The 19,321-nt window shown below is 28.4% G+C and overlaps 2 protein-coding genes across 2 annotated transcripts; both read right to left on the minus strand.

Annotated features, from left to right (window-relative positions):
- Positions 1 to 16,831: 16,831 nt before the first annotated feature.
- Positions 16,832 to 17,426, minus strand: LOC139096275 (craniofacial development protein 2-like). Its single transcript, XM_070647964.1, has 2 exons — positions 17,020 to 17,426; positions 16,832 to 16,958 (listed from the first exon to the last, which is right to left on the minus strand). The coding sequence occupies exons 1-2, from the start codon at positions 17,424 to 17,426 to the stop codon at positions 16,832 to 16,834; spliced, it is 534 nt and encodes a 177-aa protein (XP_070504065.1).
- Positions 17,427 to 17,470: 44 nt separating this feature from the next.
- Positions 17,471 to 17,839, minus strand: LOC139096276 (craniofacial development protein 2-like). Its single transcript, XM_070647967.1, has one exon. It carries the CDS (start codon positions 17,837 to 17,839, stop codon positions 17,471 to 17,473), a length of 369 nt encoding a protein of 122 aa, XP_070504068.1.
- Between the last annotated feature and the right edge of the window lie 1,482 nt (positions 17,840 to 19,321).

Raw genomic sequence — 19,321 nt, forward strand, 5'->3', positions numbered from 1 at the left:
TGTATAAAAAAATTCTTTAATTTAAGTATTATTAAGTAGTAACGGTTTTCTGAACTTCAAACTTCCTAACGGTTCTCCAAAAGTTGTTCTATTTTGTACTGAATACAAAAAATCTTTAATTAAAGTATATTAAGAAGTAACGGTTTTCTGAAATTCAAACTTTTTAACGGTTTTGCAAAATTCAAAATTTCGGGCCTTCAAAAAATCTTTAATTAAAGTATATTAAGAAGTAACGGTTTTCTGAAATTCAAACTTCCTAACGGTTTTCCAAAAGTTGTTCTATTTCGTACTGAATACAAAAAATCTCTAATTAAAGTATATTAAGAATTAACTGTTATCTATTTTGTACTGATTTTGCAAAACTCAAAATTTCAGGCCAAAAGTTGTTCTATTTTGTGCTGAATACAAAAATTCTTTAATTAAAGCATATTAAGAAGTAACGGTTTTCTGAACTTCAAATTTCCTAACGGTTTTCCAAAAGTTGTTCTATTTTGTACTGAATACAAAAAATCTCTAATTAAAGTATATTAAGAAGTAACGGTTTTCTGAAATTCAAATATTCTAACGGTTTCGCAAAATTCAAGATTTCTGGTTAAAAGTTGTTCTAATTTGTACTAAATACAAAATTTCTTTAATTTAAGTAGTAACGGTTTTCTGAAATTCAAACATTCTAGAGAAGTAATTGTTTTCTGAAATTCAAACTTTCTAACGATTTCGCGAAAGTTTTTACGCCAAAAGTTGTTCCATTTTGTACCAGATACAAAAAATCTTTAATTAAAGTATATTAAGAAGTAACGGTTTTCTGAAATTCAAACTTTTTAACGGTTTTGCAAAATTCAAAATTTCGGGCCTTCAAAAAATCTTTAATTAAAGTATATTAAGAAGTAACGGTTTTCTGAAATTCAAACGGTTTCTAACGGTTTTGCAAAATTCAAGATATCTGGTTAAAAGTTGTTCTAATTTGTACTAAATACAAAATTTCTTTAATTTAAGTAGTAACGGTTTTCTGAAATTCAAACATTCTAGAGAAGTAATTGTTTTCTGAAATTCAAACTTTCTAACGATTTCGCGAAAGTTTTTACGCCAAAAGTTGTTCCATTTTGTACCAGATACAAAAAATCTTTAATTAAAGTATATTAAGAAGTAACGGTTTTCTGAAATTCAAACTTTTTAACGGTTTTGCAAAATTCAAAATTTCGGGCCTTCAAAAAATCTTTAATTAAAGTATATTAAGAAGTAACGGTTTTCTGAAATTCAAACTTTCTAACGGTTTTGCAAAATTCAAAATTTCAGGCCAAAATTTGTTCTATTTTGTACTGAATACAAAAAATTCTTTAATTTAAGTATTATTAAGTAGTAACGGTTTTCTGAAATTCAAACTTCCTAACGGTTTTCCAAAAGTTGTTCTATTTCGTACTGAATACAAAAAATCTTTAATTAAAGTATATTAAGAATTAACTGTTATCTATTTTGTACTGGTTTTGCAAAACTCAAAATTTCAGGCCAAAAGTTGTTCTATTTTGTGCTGAATACAAAAAATCTCTAATTAAAGTATATTAAGAAGTAACGGTTTTCTGAAATTCAAATTTCTTAACGGTTTTCAAAAGTTGTTCTATTTTGTACTGAATACAAAAAATCTCTAATTAAAGTATATTAAGAAGTAACGGTTTTCTGAAATTCAAACATTCTAACGGTTTTGCAAAATTCAAGATTATCTGGTTAAAAGTTGTTCTAATTTGTACTAAATACAAAATTCTCTTAATTTAAATTTTAAGTAGTAACGGTTTTCTGAACTTCAAATTTTTAACGGTTTTCCAAAAGTTGTTCTATTTTGTACTGAATACAAAAATCTTTAATTAAAGTATATTAAGAAGTAACGGTTTTCTGAAATTCAAACTTTTTAACGGTTTTGCAAAATTCAAAATTTCGGGCCTTCAAAAAATCTTTAATTAAAGTATATTAAGTCGGTTTTCCAAAAGTTGTTCTATTTCGTACTGAATACAAAAAATCTCTAATTAAAGTATATTAAGAATTAACTGTTATCTATTTTGTATTGGTTTTGCAAAACTCAAAATTTCAAGCCAAAAGTTGTTCTATTTTGTGCTGAATACAAAAATTCTTTAATTAAAGCATATTAAGAAGTAACGGTTTTCTGAACTTCAAATTTCTTAACGGTTTTCCAAAAGTTGTTCTATTTTGTACTGAATACCAAAAATCTCTAATTAAAGTATATTAAGAAGTAACGGTTTTCTGAAATTCAAACATTCTAACGGTTTTGCAAAATTCAAGATATCTGGTTAAAAGTTGTTCTAATTTGTACTAAATACAAAATTTCTTTAATTTAAGTAGTAACGGTTTTCTGAAATTCAAACATTCTAGAGAAGTAATTGTTTTCTGAAATTCAAACTTTCTAACGATTTCGCGAAAGTTTTTACGCCAAAAGTTGTTCCATTTTGTACCAGATACAAAAAATCTTTAATTAAAGTATATTAAGAAGTAACGGTTTTCTGAAATTCAAACTTTTTAACGGTTTTGCAAAATTCAAAATTTCGGGCCTTCAAAAAATCTTTAATTAAAGTATATTAAGAAGTAACGGTTTTCTGAAATTCAAATTTCTTAACGGTTTTCCAAAAGTTGTTCTATTTTTACTGAATACAAAAAATCTCTAATTAAAGTATATTAAGAATTAACTGTTATCTATTTTGTACTGGTTTTGCAAAACTCAAAATTTCAGGCCAAAAGTTGTTCTATTTTGTGCTGAATACAAAAATTCTTTAATTAAAACATATTAAGAAGTAACGGTTTTCTGAAATTCAAATTTCTTAACGGTTTTCCAAAAGTTGTTCTATTTTGTACTGAATACAAAAAATCTTAATTAAAGTACATTAAGAAGTAACGGTTTTCTGAAATTCAAAATTTTAACGGTTTTGAAAATTCAAAATATGGTTAAAAAAATCGTGTACTAAATACAAAATTTTTTAATTTAAAAGTAACGGTTTTCTGAACTTCAAATTTCTTTTTTCCAAAAGTTGTTCTATTTTGTACTGAATACAAAAATCTCTAATTAAAGTATATTAAGAAGTAACGGTTTTCTGAAATTCAAACTTTTTAACGGTTTTGCAAAATTCAAAATTTCGGGCCTTCAAAAAATCTTTAATTAAAGTATATTAAGTCGGTTTTCCAAAAGTTGTTCTATTTTGTACTGAATACAAAAAATCTCTAATTAAAGTATATTAAGAATTAACTGTTATCTATTTTGTATTGGTTTTGCAAAACTCAAAATTTCAAGCCAAAAGTTGTTCTATTTTGTGCTGAATACAAAAATTCTTTAATTAAAGCATATTAAGAAGTAACGGTTTTCTGAACTTCAAATTTCTTAACGGTTTTCCAAAAGTTGTTCTATTTTGTACTGAATACAAAAAATCTCTAATTAAAGTATATTAAGAAGTAACGGTTTTCTGAAATTCAAACATTCTAACGGTTTTGCAAAATTCAAGATATCTGGTTAAAAGTTGTTCTAATTTGTACTAAATACAAAATTTCTTTAATTTAAGTAGTAACGGTTTTCTGAAATTCAAACATTCTAGAGAAGTAATTGTTTTCTGAAATTCAAACTTTCTAACGATTTCGCGAAAGTTTTTACGCCAAAAGTTGTTCCATTTTGTACCAGATACAAAAAATCTTTAATTAAAGTATATTAAGAAGTAACGGTTTTCTGAAATTCAAACTTTTTAACGGTTTTGCAAAATTCAAAATTTCGTGCCTTCAAAAAATCTTTAATTAAAGTATATTAAGAAGTAACGGTTTTCTGAAATTCAAACTTTCTAACGGTTTTGCAAAATTCAAAATTTCAGGCCAAAATTTGTTCTATTTTGTACTGAATAAAAAAATTCTTTAATTTAAGTATTATTAAGTAGTAACGGTTTTCTGAAATTCAAATTTCTTAACGGTTTTCCAAAAGTTGTTCTATTTCGTACTGAATACAAAAAATCTCTAATTAAAGTATATTAAGAATTAACTGTTATCTATTTTGTACTGGTTTTGCAAAACTCAAAATTTCAGGCCAAAAGTTGTTCTATTTTGTGCTGAATACAAAAATTCTTTAATTAAAGCATATTAAGAAGTAACGGTTTTCTGAACTTCAAATTTCCTAACGGTTTTCCAAAAGTTGTTCTATTTTGTACTGAATACAAAAAATCTCTAATTAAAGTATATTAAGAAGTAACGGTTTTCTGAAATTCAAACATTCTAGAGAAGTAATTGTTTTCTGAAATTCAAACTTCCTAACGATTTCGCGTAAGTTTTTACGCCAAAAGTTGTTCCATTTTGTACCAGATACAAAAATTCTTAAATTAAAGTATCATTAAGAAGGTTTTCTGAAATTCAAACTTTTTAACGGTTTTGCAAAATTCAAGATTTCTGGTTAAAAGTTGTTCTAATTTGTACTAAATTCAAAATTTCTTTAATTTAAGTAGTAACGGTTTTCTGAAATTCAAACATTCTAGAGAAGTAATTGTTTTCTGAAATTCAAACTTCATAACGATTTTGCGAAAGTTTTTACGCCAAAAGTTGTTCCATTTTGTACCAGATACAAAAAATCTCTAATTAAAGTATATTAAGAAGTAACGGTTTTCTGAAATTCAAAATTTTTAACGGTTTTGCAAAATTCAAAATTTCGTGCCTTCAAAAAATCTTAAATTAAAGTATCATTAAGAAGGTTTTCTGAAATTCAAACTTTCTAACGGTTTTGCAAAATTCAAAATTTCAGGCCAAAATTTGTTCTATTTTGTACTGAATAAAAAAATTCTTTAATTTAAGTATTATTAAGTAGTAACGGTTTTCTGAACTTCAAACTTCCTAACGGTTCTCCAAAAGTTGTTCTATTTTGTACTGAATACAAAAATTCTTTAATTAAAGCATATTAAGAAGTAACGGTTTTCTGAAATTCAAACTTTTTAACGGTTTTGCAAAATTCAAAATTTCAGGCCAAAAGTTGTTCTATTTTGTACTGAATACAAAACATCTTTAATTAAAGTATATTAAAAAGTAACGGTTTTCTGAAATTCAAACTTTTTAACGGTTTTGCAAAATTCAAAATTTCGGGCCTTCAAAAAATCTTTAATTAAAGTATATTAAGAAGTAACGGTTTTCTGAAATTCAAACATTCTAACGGTTTTGCAAAATTCAAAATTTCAGGCCAAAAATTGTTCTATTTTGTACTGAATACAAAAATTCTTTAATTAAAGCATATTAAGAAGTAACGGTTTTCTACAATTCAAACTTTTTAACGGTTTTGCAAAATTCAAAATTTCAGGCCAAAAGTTGTTCTATTTTGTACTGAATACAAAAATCTTTAATTAAAGTTTATTAAGAAGTAACGGTTTTCGGAAATTCAAACTTTTTAACGGTTTTGCAAAATTCAAAATTTCGGGCCTTCAAAATTTTTTTTAATAAAGTATATTAAGAAGTATCGTTTTTCTGAAATTCAAACTTTCTAACGGTTTTGCAAAATTCAAAATTTCAGGCCAAAATTTGTTCTATTTTGCACTGAATAAAAAAATTCTTTAATTTAAGTATTATTAAGTAGTAACGGTTTTCTGAAATTCAAACTTCCTAACGGTTTTTTAAAAGTTGTTCTATTTCGTACTGAATACAAAAAATCTCTAATTAAAGTATATTAAGAATTAACTGTTATCTATTTTGTACTGGTTTTGCAAAACTCAAAATTTCAGGCCAAAAGTTGTTCTATTTTGTGCTGAATACAAAAATTCTTTAATTAAAGCATATTAAGAAGTAACGGTTTTCTGAACTTCAAATTTCTTAACGGTTTTCCAAAAGTTGTTCTATTTCGTACTGAATACATAAAATCTCTAATTAAAGTATATTAAGTAGAAACGGTTTTCTGAAATTCAAACATTCTAGAGAAGTAATTGTTTTCTGAAATTCAAACTTCCTAACGATTTTGCGAAAGTTTTTACGCCAAAAGTTGTTCCATTTTGTACCAGATACAAAAAATCTTAAATTAAAGTATCATTAAGAAGGTTTTCTGAAATTCAAACTTTCTAACGGTTTTGCAAAATTCAAAATTTCAGGCCAAAATTTGTTCTATTTTGTACTGGGAGATTCTTTGGATGAGTTGAATTTTTGAAAAAGAGCTTTTATAATCCAAGGTTATTTGAATTTTAGTACTAAAAAATGTTTTCATAAAAATCACTTCTAATTTCATGTTTTGATAGCTCAAATTAACTTTAAACAGTCTTTCATTATTAATTCTTACTGAATTAATAGTTATTTCACATTGCAATGCTAAATTTAGACCAAAATTTGAGTTTTTTGGAAAATTTCATTTGGTATTTTTCGTCACGGATTAGGAAAAAAAAGCTCAAAAATAACTCGATGACATGATTTTTTACACAAAGAATCGAAATATCTCTTTAATTAATGAATAATGGTAAGATCTAGTAGCATAAAATGATAGATTTAAGTACGATGTATCCATTAGTAGCTGTCTTTTACCTGTAGTATCTTTAATTTTGTCTATTTTTCGATTCTTCGGATGAAAAAAATGAAAGTTCCGAATTTTGTCATCGAGTTATTGACTGAAGAATCGAAATAACTAAATTACTACAGAGTTTAAAGATCCATAATTGAACAAATATGATAGTTTATGGTCTAATGAATCAGTTAAAGCAATAATATGAAGAACTTTAGTGGAGATATTTTCCAAAAAATCGATTCTTCGGTAAAAAAATTCAAAAAGTCATCCAAAGAAATACCCACTGTATAAAAAAATTCTTTAATTTAAGTATTATTAAGTAGTAACGGTTTTCTGAACTTCAAACTTCCTAACGGTTCTCCAAAAGTTGTTCTATTTTGTACTGAATACAAAAAATCTTTAATTAAAGTATATTAAGAAGTAACGGTTTTCTGAAATTCAAACTTTTTAACGGTTTTGCAAAATTCAAAATTTCGGGCCTTCAAAAAATCTTTAATTAAAGTATATTAAGAAGTAACGGTTTTCTGAAATTCAAACTTCCTAACGGTTTTCCAAAAGTTGTTCTATTTCGTACTGAATACAAAAAATCTCTAATTAAAGTATATTAAGAATTAACTGTTATCTATTTTGTACTGATTTTGCAAAACTCAAAATTTCAGGCCAAAAGTTGTTCTATTTTGTGCTGAATACAAAAATTCTTTAATTAAAGCATATTAAGAAGTAACGGTTTTCTGAACTTCAAATTTCCTAACGGTTTTCCAAAAGTTGTTCTATTTTGTACTGAATACAAAAAATCTCTAATTAAAGTATATTAAGAAGTAACGGTTTTTTGAAATTCAAATATTCTAACGGTTTTGAAAAATTCAAGATTTCTGGTTAAAAGTTGTTCTAATTTGTACTAAATACAAAATTTCTTTAATTTAAGTAGTAACGGTTTTCTGAAATTCAAACATTCTAGAGAAGTAATTGTTTTCTGAAATTCAAACTTTCTAACGATTTCGCGAAAGTTTTTACGCCAAAAGTTGTTCCATTTTGTACCAGATACAAAAAATCTTTAATTAAAGTATATTAAGAAGTAACGGTTTTCTGAAATTCAAACTTTTTAACGGTTTTGCAAAATTCAAAATTTCGGGCCTTCAAAAAATCTTTAATTAAAGTATATTAAGAAGTAACGGTTTTCTGAAATTCAAACATTCTAACGGTTTTGCAAAATTCAAGATATCTGGTTAAAAGTTGTTCTAATTTGTACTAAATACAAAATTTCTTTAATTTAAGTAGTAACGGTTTTCTGAAATTCAAACATTCTAGAGAAGTAATTGTTTTCTGAAATTCAAACTTTCTAACGATTTCGCGAAAGTTTTTACGCCAAAAGTTGTTCCATTTTGTACCAGATACAAAAAATCTTTAATTAAAGTATATTAAGAAGTAACGGTTTTCTGAAATTCAAACTTTTTAACGGTTTTGCAAAATTCAAAATTTCGGGCCTTCAAAAAATCTTTAATTAAAGTATATTAAGAAGTAACGGTTTTCTGAAATTCAAACTTTCTAACGGTTTTGCAAAATTCAAAATTTCAGGCCAAAATTTCACTATGGGCCCAAAATGGCAAAGGTTGTCAAAAATTCAGGTTATGTGTGGATGTTGTAGTGCCTGAAGAGTAGTGTACGGGAAAAAAAGAAATTTTGTCCAGAACTGCTCTGTGCCTGACTTATGGCCAAAAAACGATTTTTGGTACCTGCCAATATAAAAATTGTTGGCGTGCTTCAATGTATGGACCAATTTTTTTCAAACTTTTTTTATTTATTAGATATACATAGAACCTACAAAATAGCAACACATTTGCATAATTTAGGTTCCACTGTATATCCAAAAAAGTTAAAAATATGTCAAAAAATGCGATTTTTTTAACATTTCATGCTCTCATGTAGCTATAATGCACTATGGGATAAAAAATATATATGCATTTGATAGAACCTATTTATACCTAAAAATCATACATAGATTGTAATTTAATTGATGCACTACAAAAGCATAAAATAACTTTAAAGCCAAAAATTTTCGGTTTTTTGTGATTTTTTGACCTTTAACCCCATTTTTCACTATAAAGTAAATTCGTGCTGTTTCAGGTGAACATTGATTATTATAGGACTTATATTGTACTATTATTATGTGAAAAAAAATTTCAATATGGGACCCCTAGCTCATTTTGGGGGGTCCAAAGTATACCCCCCCTCAAAAATGGGGGTCTCTCAAAACTCAATGTTACTTTTCTTAACCGGATGTTTAACAAATAATTTAAAAACACTTTTAAACTACATTTGAACAAATTTTAAGTAGTTTCAAACTGTTCTAAACAATCGAAACTACTCATGTTAGCCAGTTCATAGATTTGTAAGTTTTTGAGTTTTAGACATATTTTCACGAGGTTTTTTGGACTCAAATAGCAATACATATATAAATTGTTTATTTTTTCATAATGTACTAACAATATCCTATCCAACAATATATAATAAGTCATACATAAGGTCAATTCAGCCACAAATTTTGAAAAAAGTGCAAAATTTTATGTTTTCTGAAAATCATACTTCACATTTATTCTTATAAATGCTGTTAAACCTTAGTATATGAATTAAATTTGGTATTTTTGTACAGATTAGAGTAGTGTTAAGGTAATAAAAAGAAAATCAAAGTTCAAAAATAGCTTAATGTCAGAAAGGACAAAGTCCAATTTACCATATTTTGACTTCCTTTACTCAGTGCAGGGAGCATCCAAATTTTATTTTTTAAAATATTTTCTATAGATCTATACTAGAACTTATAGAAAATAGGCAAAAAAATAATTTTCCGAGATTAAATCGAACAAATTTGTCCATTGAAAATCCTTAAAAATAGCAATTTTTTGAATAAATTTGTTTATTCAATTCTTACAATTAGCCACGAAAATTTACTTTTGCGAATATTTTCTATTAGTTCTAGTACAGATCTATAGAAAATATTTCAAAAAATAAAATTTGGATGCTCCCTGCACTGAGTAAAGGAAGTCAAAATATGGTAAATTGGACTTTGTCCTTTATTACATTAAGCTATATTTAAACTTTAATTTTTCTTTTTATTACATTAAAACTACTCTAATGTCTACAAAAATACCAAATTAAATTCATATACTTAAGATTAACAGCATTTATAAGCATAAATGTGAAGTATGAATTTTAAAAAAACATAAAATTTTGAACATTTTTCAAAATTTTTGACTGAATTGACCTTATGTATGACTTATTATATATTGTTGGATAGGATATTGTTAGTACTTTATGAAAAAATAAACAATTTATATCTGTATTGCCATTTGAGTCAAAAAACCTCGTGAAAATATGTCTAAAACTCAAAAACTTACAAATCTATGAACTGGCTAACATGAGTAGTTTCGATTGTTCAGAACAGTTTGAAACTACTTAAAATTTATTCAAATGTAGTTTAAAAGTGTTTTTAAATTATTTGTTAAACATCCGGTTAAGAAAAGTAACATTGAGTTTTGAGAGACCCCCATTTTTGAGGGGGGGTATACCTTTGGACCCCCCAAAAATGAGCTAGGGGGGTCCCATATTGAAATTTTTTTTCACATAATAATAGTACAATATTAGTCCTATAATAATCAATGTTCACCTGAAACAGCACGAACTTAATTTATAGTGAAAAATGGGGTTAAAGGTCAAAAAATCACAAAAAACCGAAAATTTTTGGCTTTAAAGTTATTTTATGCTTTTGTAGTGCATCCAATTAAATTACAATCTATGTATGATTTTTAGGTATAAATAGGTTCTATCAAATGCATATATATTTTTTATCCCATAGTGCATTATAGCTACATGAGAGCATGAAATGTTAAAAAAATCGCATTTTTTGACATATTTTTAACTTTTTTGGATATACAGTGGAACCTAAATTATGCAAATGTGTTGCTATTTTGTAGGTTCTATGTATATCTAATAAATAAAAAAAGTTTGAAAAAAATTGGTCCATACATTGAAGCACGCCAACAATTTTTATATTGGCAGGTACCAAAAATCGTTTTTTGGCCATAAGTCAGGCACAGAGCAGTTTTGGACAAAATTTCTTTTTTTCCCGTACACTACTCTTCAGGCACTACAACATCCACACATAACCTGAATTTTTGACAACCTTTGCCATTTTGGGCCCATAGTGAATTTGTTCTATTTTGTACTGAATAAAAAAATTCTTTAATTTAAGTATTATTAAGTAGTAACGGTTTTCTGAACTTCAAATTTCTTAACGGTTTTCCAAAAGTTGTTCTATTTCGTACTGAATACAAAAAATCTCTAATTAAAGTATATTAAGAATTAACTGTTATCTATTTTGTACTGGTTTTGCAAAACTCAAAATTTCAGGCCAAAAGTTGTTCTATTTTGTGCTGAATACAAAAATTCTTTAATTAAAGCATATTAAGAAGTAACGGTTTTCTGAACTTCAAATTTCTTAACGGTTTTCCAAAAGTTGTTCTATTTTGTACTGAATACAAAAAATCTCTAATTAAAGTATATTAAGAAGTAACGGTTTTCTGAAATTCAAACATTCTAACGGTTTTGCAAAATTCAAGATATCTGGTTAAAAGTTGTTCTAATTTGTACTAAATACAAAATTTCTTTAATTTAAGTAGTAACGGTTTTCTGAAATTCAAACATTCTAGAGAAGTAATTGTTTTCTGAAATTCAAACTTTCTAACGATTTCGCGAAAGTTTTTACGCCAAAAGTTGTTCCATTTTGTACCAGATACAAAAAATCTTTAATTAAAGTATATTAAGAAGTAACGGTTTTCTGAAATTCAAACTTTTTAACGGTTTTGCAAAATTCTATATTTCGTGCCTTCAAAAAATCTTAAATTAAAGTATCATTAAGAAGGTTTTTTTGAAATTCAAACTTTCTAACGGTTTTGCAAAATTCAAAATTTCAGGCCAAAATTTGTTCTATTTTGTACTGAATAAAAAAATTCTTTAATTTAAGTATTATTAAGTAGTAACAGTTTTCTGAAATTCAAACTTTTTAACGGTTTTGCAAAATTCAAAATTTCAGGACAAAAGTTGTTCTATTTTGTACTGAATACAAAAAATCTTTAATTAAAGTATATTAAGAAGTAACGGTTTTCTGAAATTCAAACTTTTTAACGGTTTTGCAAAATTCAAAATTTCGGGCCTTCAAAAAATCTTTAATTAAAGTATATTAAGTCGGTTTTCCAAAAGTTGTTCTATTTCGTAGTGAATACAAAAATTCTTTAATTAAAGCATATTAAGAAGTAACGGTTTTCTGAACTTCAAATTTCTTAACGGTTTTCCAAAAGTTGTTCTATTTTGTACTGAATACAAAAAATCTCTAATTAAAGTATATTAAGAAGTAACGGTTTTCTGAAATTCAAACTTTTTAACGGTTTTGCAAAATTCAAAATTTCGGGCCTTCAAAAAATCTTTAATTAAAGTATATTAAGTCGGTTTTCCAAAAGTTGTTCTATTTCGTACTGAATACAAAAAATCTCTAATTAAAGTATATTAAGAATTAACTGTTATCTATTTTGTACTGGTTTTGCAAAACTCAAAATTTCAAGCCAAAAGTTGTTCTATTTTGTGCTGAATACAAAAATTCTTTAATTAAAGCATATTAAGAAGTAACGGTTTTCTGAACTTCAAATTTCTTAACGGTTTTCCAAAAGTTGTTCTATTTTGTACTGAATACAAAAAATCTCTAATTAAAGTATATTAAGAAGTAACGGTTTTCTGAAATTCAAACATTCTAACGGTTTTGCAAAATTCAAGATATCTGGTTAAAAGTTGTTCTAATTTGTACTAAATACAAAATTTCTTTAATTTAAGTAGTAACGGTTTTCTGAAATTCAAACATTCTAGAGAAGTAATTGTTTTCTGAAATTCAAACTTCCTAACGATTTCGCGTAAGTTTTTACGCCAAAAGTTGTTCCATTTTGTACCAGATACAAAAATTCTTAAATTAAAGTATCATTAAGAAGGTTTTCTGAAATTCAAACTTTTTAACGGTTTTGCAAAATTTAAGATTTCTGGTTAAAAGTTAGTCTAATTTGTACTAAATACAAAATTTCTTTAATTTAAGTAGTAACGGTTTTCTGAAATTCAAACATTCTAGAGAAGTAATTGTTTTCTGAAATTCAAACTTCCTAACGATTTCGCGAAAGTTTTTACGCCAAAAGTTGTTCCATTTTGTACCAGATACAAAAAATCTTTAATTAAAGTATATTAAGAAGTAACGGTTTTCTGAAATTCAAACTTTTTAACGGTTTTGCAAAATTCAAAATTTCGTGCCTTCAAAAAATCTTAAATTAAAGTATCATTAAGAAGGTTTTCTGAAATTCAAACTTTCTAACGGTTTTGCAAAATTCAAAATTTCAGGCCAAAATTTGTTCTATTTTGTACTGAATAAAAATATTCTTTAATTTAAGTATTATTAAGTAGTAACAGTTTTCTGAAATTCAAACTTCCTAACGGTTTTGCAAAATTCAAAATTTCGGGCCTTCAAAAAATCTTTAATTAAAGTATATTAAGAAGTAACGGTTTTCTGAAATTCAAACATTCTAACGGTTTTGCAAAATTCAAGATATCTGGTTAAAAGTTGTTCTAATTTGTACTAAATACAAAATTTCTTTAATTTAAGTAGTAACGGTTTTCTGAAATTCAAACATTCTAGAGAAGTAATTGTTTTCTGAAATTCAAACTTTCTAACGATTTCGCGAAAGTTTTTACGCCAAAAGTTGTTCCATTTTGTACCAGATACAAAAAATCTTTAATTAAAGTATATTAAGAAGTAACGGTTTTCTGAAATTCAAACTTTCTAACGGTTTTGCAAAATTCAAAATTTCAGGCCAAAATTTGTTCTATTTTGTACTGAATAAAAAAATTCTTAAATTTAAGTATTATTAAGAAGTAACGGTTTTCTGAACTTCAAATTTCTTAACGGTTTTCCAAAAGTTGTTCTATTTCGTACTGAATACAAAAAATCTCTAATTAAAGTATATTAAGAATTAACTGTTATCTATTTTGTACTGGTTTTGCAAAACTCAAAATTGCAGACCAAAAGTTGTTCTATTTTGTGCTGAATACAAAAATTCTTTAATTAAAACATATTAAGAAGTAACGGTTTTCTGAACTTCAAATTTCTTAACGGTTTTCCAAAAGTTGTTCTATTTTGTACTGAATACAAAAAATCTCTAATTAAAGTATATTAAGAAGTAACGGTTTTCTGAAATTCAAACATTCTAACGGTTTTGCAAAATTCAAGATAGTTCTAATTTGTACTAAATACAAAATTTCTTTAATTTAAGAAGTAACGGTTTTAAAAGTAGTTCTAATTTGTACTAAATACAAAAAATTTCTATATTAAGAAATGAAATTAAGAAGTAACGGTTTTCTGAACTTCAAATCTTTAATTAAAGTTCTTAACGGTTTTCCAAAAGTTGTTCTATTTCGTACTGAATACAAAAAATCTCTAATTAAAGTATATTAAGAAGTAACGGTTTTCTGAAATTCAAACTTTTTAACGGTTTTGCAAAATTCAAAATTTCGGTTGTTCCTGAATCAAAAAATCTTTAATTATATTAAAAGTAACGGTTTTCTGAACTTCAAAGTCGGTTTTCCAAAAGTTGTTCTATTTCGTACTGAATACAAAAAATCTCTAATTAAAGTATATTAAGAATTAACTGTTATCTGAAATTTTGTATTAACGGTTTTGCAAAACTCAAAATTTCAAGCCAAAAGTTGTTCTATTTTGTGCTGAATACAAAAATTCTTTGATTAAAGCATATTAAGAAGTAACGGTTTTCTGAACTTCAAACTTTCTTAACGGTTTTCCAAAAGTTGTTCTATTTTGTACCTGAATACCAAAAATCTCTAATTAAAGTATATTAAGAAGTAACGGTTTTCTGAAATTCAAACATTCTAACGGTTTTGCAAAATTCAAGATATCTGGTTAAAAGTTGTTCCAATTTGTACTAAATACAAAATTTCTTTAATTTAAGTAGTAACGGTTTTCTGAAATTCAAACATTCTAGAGAAGTAATTGTTTTCTGAAATTCAAACTTCCTAACGATTTCGCGTAAGTTTTTACGCCAAAAGTTGTTCCATTTTGTACCAGATACAAAAATTCTTAAATTAAAGTATCATTAAGAAGTAACGGTTTTCTGAAATTCAAACTTTTTAACGGTTTTAGCAAAATTTAAGATTTCGTGCCTTCAAAAAATCTTAAGTTAAAGTATCATTAAGAAGGTTTGTACTGAAATACAAAACTTCTTTAACGGTTTTGCAAAAGTCAGTAATTTCGGCCAAAATTTGTTCTATTTTGAAATTCAAACATTCTAGAGTAAGTAATTGTTTTCTGAAATTCAAACTTTCTAACGATTTCGCGAAAGTTTTTACGCCAAAAGTTGTTCCATTTTGTACCAGATACAAAAAATCTTTAATTAAAGTATATTAAGAAGTAACGGTTTTCTGAAATTCAAACTTTTTAACGGTTTTGCAAAATTCTATATTTCGTGCCTTCAAAAAATCTTAAATTAAAGTATCATTAAGAAGGTTTTTTTGAAATTCAAACTTTCTAACGGTTTTGCAAAATTCAAAATTTCAGGCCAAAATTTGATCTATTTTGTACTGAATAAAAAAATTCTTTAATTTAAGTATTATTAAGTAGTAACAGTTTTCTGAAATTCAAACTTTTTAACGGTTTTGCAAAATTCAAAATTTCAGGCCAAAAGTTGTTCTATTTTGTACTGAATACAAAAATTCTTTAATTAAAGCATATTAAGAAGTAACGGTTTTCTGAAATTCAATATTTTTAACGGTTTTGCAAAATTCAAAATTTCGGGCCTTCAAAAAATCTTTAATTAAAGTATATTAAGTCGGTTTTCCAAAAGTTGTTCTATTTTGTGCTGAATACAAAAATTCTTTAATTAAAGCATATTAAGAAGTAACGGTTTTCTGAACTTCAAATTTCTTAACGGTTTTCCAAAAGTTGTTCTATTTTGTACTGAATACAAAAAATCTCTAATTAAAGTATATTAAGAAGTAACGGTTTTCTGAAATTCAATATTTTTAACGGTTTTGCAAAATTCAAAATTTCGGGCCTTCAAAAAATCTTTCAAATTCCAAGTCTCTGAGCTTTCCCTGCATGTCTTGATGTGTGTGTGTCAACAAGCACGCGTCGTCTGCGTAATCAAGATCCTCAAGACGATCATTTAAAGACCAAACAATCCCTCTAGGCTTGCCTCTCGTCACAGACCGCATTACTTTATCCATAATTACAAGTAATGGTGATAACAAGTCACCTTGCCTGACTCCTGTTAATGACACAAAAGATTCCGATTGCACACTCTCATGTAGCACTCTACATCTGAATCCAACGCTTCACGTATAAGCCTTATAAGCTTCTCGGGAACACCTAAATTACGTAATTCTGTCCAGATACACTCCCGATCTATTGAGTCGAAGGCTTTCTCGTAATCAATAAAGACGAGATAAAGTGCTGATTGCCACTCGATTGATTGTTCAACGGTAATCCTCAGCGTACTGATTTGATCAATGCACGATCTATACGGTCGAAAGCCTGCTTGCTCCTTCCTCAATCTTGTCTCGATTGGGTCCATCAACCTCTGTAGAATTACCGACATAAACACCTTGCTTATGACTGATAAGAGGGTAATTCCTCTCCAGTTACTGCAGCTACTCAAATCGCCCTTCTTGGGAAGCTTAACAATCAATCCCTCCTTCCATTCCTCGGGATATTTCTCAAGGGACCAAATCTCATCAAAAAGTGGCTTGAGAAAATTAGCGGTGACATTAGCATCAGCTTTGAGGACCTCTGCCGGTATTTCATCCATTCCCGCTGCTTTGCCACTTTTAAGCCTTTTTACCGCCTCGATGATTTCCTTCTTTGTAGGTGGACGCGTGTCGATTGGCAAAGCTGGTGGATTCTCCACCGCTTCTATGCAGATACCATTACGCTGGACATTCAAGACTTCCTCGAAATGTTCCTTCCACCTAGCCGCTTGCTCATCAACGGTGACTAAGATTCTACCCTCTTTAGATTTGATTGGGACTTGCTTTCGGCCTGACCGGTCACTAAGCTCTTTGATTGTGTTATAGAGGTCCTTCATATTGCCACAGTCAGAAGCAGTTTGTGCTTTCTCTGCTAATCCATTAAGATGTCGTCTCCAATCATTCCTTACTTCCCTCTTGACTCTCTTATTCAGCAATGCAACTGCTTGCTTAGTTCCTCAGCTCTCGACTCGTTACAGTTCAGGAGTTTCACATTCACTTCTTTCCTTTGGTCAATAGCGTTCCAACGGTACTCTCTCGGATATAGTCCTCACGTTTATCTTTCTTTATCCCTAGTTCAGTATTGCAGGTGTTCACAATACCTTCCTTAATCTGTCTCCACCTTTCATCAATAGAGATGTTGTTGCAATTCGAGGTACTGTTCCTTAACTTTGGAGACAAACCTGGATCTGACTTCAGCAGACTTCAGTTTTGTGAGGCAAAACTTTCTTCTTGTATTAGCGCTCTTCTTTAATCGCTTGAAATAGAACCGAAGTTTTCCGATTATTAGATGGTGATCTGAACCTACATCGGCTCCACGTTTGTTGCGGACATCCATTAGTGCTTTGCTCCATTTACGACTGATGCATATGTGATCTATTTGATTTTGGTCTCTGCGATTCGGCGATTTCCAAGTGACTTTATGACATTCTTTATGGGGAAATAAGGTGCCTCCGATCATCAAATTATGACTACCGCACAGTTCCACGAGTAATTCACCGTTTTCATTTCTCACACCTAAGCCATGCTTGCCCATAACATGCTCCACATCCTCATTCGAATCACCAACTTTGGCATTGAAATCTCCCATTAGCACCACTATATCCTGTTTGGGAACCTTCGCCAGTGCCTGATCTAATTGGCTGTAAAAGCTTCTTTGACCGTCAAGTCCTTGTCTTCAGTAGGAGCATAGCACTGAAGAATCGTCAGCTTCTTATACTTCGTTTGTATTCTGGCTCTAATTATCCTATGTGATATTGGCTCCCATTCCAGCAGTGAGTCTCGAATTGTCTTGCTTAGGAGAATGCCAACACCTCCGCTGTGTTCGGTTTCTTTACCAGAATACAGCAACAGGGTACCGCAGGGTGATGTTAATTGACCAGCACCAGTCCATCTCACTTCACTCAGTCCCAGCACACTAAGTCCATATCTGCTGAATTGTTTATTCACCTGTGCCAGCATGCCTTTTTGAAAGAGTGTCCTTATGTTCCATTGACCAATCATTGTCCGGGTTCGTTTGCATTGGGTTGTCATTGTTGATCCAGTCCTAATATCCTTTTGTAGCTTTCTTTGTACAGGTTTGGTTCGGAGATAGCAAGTTGTAAGCCTGCTATCCCTAGCTTGTTTGTGGGGCTGCCACCCTACAAGCGAGGATTTGAGTAGGATTTTAATCTACTCTTTAGAGTACATATCCCGGCACAGCTTCGGTCGCCAGCGGTGTGATTGGTGGTAACAGGGGATACCACGAGAAGGTACACACTTGACATTTGGTCAGCTTCGGAGTCAGACTTCGGCTTCCCCAATCCCCCCTAATTAAAGTATATTAAGTCGGTTTTCCAAAAGTTGTTCTATTTCGTACTGAATACAAAAAATCTCTAATTAAAGTATATTAAGAATTAACTGTTATCTATTTTGTACTGGTTTTGCAAAACTCAAAATTTCAAGCCAAAAGTTGTTCTATTTTGTGCTGAATACAAAAATTCTTTAATTAAAGCATATTAAGAAGTAACGGTTTTCTGAACTTCAAATTTCTTAACGGTTTTCCAAAGTTGTTCTATTTTGTACTGAATACAAAAAATCTCTAATTAAAGTATATTAAGAAGTAACGGTTTTTTAAAATTCAAACATTCTAACGGTTTTGCAAAATTCAAGATATCTGGTTAAAAGTTGTTCTAATTTGTACTAAATACAAAATTTCTTTAATTAATTTAAGTAGTAACGGTTTTCTGAAATTCAAACATTCTAGAGAAGTAATTGTTTTCTGAAATTCAAACTTCCTAACGATTTCGCGTAAGTTTTTACGCCAAAAGTTGTTCCATTTTGTACCAGATACAAAAATTCTTAAATTAAAGTATCATTAAGAAGGTTTTCTGAAATTCAAACTTTTTAACGGTTTTGCAAAATTTAAGATTTCTGGTTAAAAGTTAGTCTAATTTGTACTAAATACAAAATTTCTTTAATTTAAGTAGTAACGGTTTTCTGAAATTCAAACATTCTAGAGAAGTAATTGTTTTCTGAAATTCAAACTTCCTAACGATTTCGCGAAAGTTTTTACGCCAAAAGTTGTTCCATTTTGTACCAGATACAAAAAATCTTTAATTAAAGTATATTAAGAAGTAACGGTTTTCTGAAATTCAAACTTTTTAACGGTTTTGCAAAATTCAAAATTTCGTGCCTTCAAAAAATCTTAAATTAAAGTATCATTAAGAAGGTTTTCTGAAATTCAAACTTTCTAACGGTTTTGCAAAATTCAAAATTTAGGGCCAAAATTTGTTCTATTTTGTACTGAATAAAAATATTCTTTAATTTAAGTATTATTAAGTAGTAACAGTTTTCTGAAATTCAAACTTCCTAACGGTTTTGCAAAATTCAAAATTTCGGGCCTTCAAAAAATCTTTAATTAAAGTATATTAAGAAGTAACGGTTTTCTGAAATTCAAACATTCTAACTGTTTTGCAAAATTCAAGATATCTGGTTAAAAGTTGT

This window comes from Chironomus tepperi, unplaced genomic scaffold (genome assembly GCF_022539635.2).
Source record: "Chironomus tepperi strain 1889 unplaced genomic scaffold, CSIRO-AGI_Ctep_v1 contig_380, whole genome shotgun sequence".
In the NCBI taxonomy this organism is placed as follows: domain Eukaryota; kingdom Metazoa; phylum Arthropoda; class Insecta; order Diptera; family Chironomidae; genus Chironomus; species Chironomus tepperi.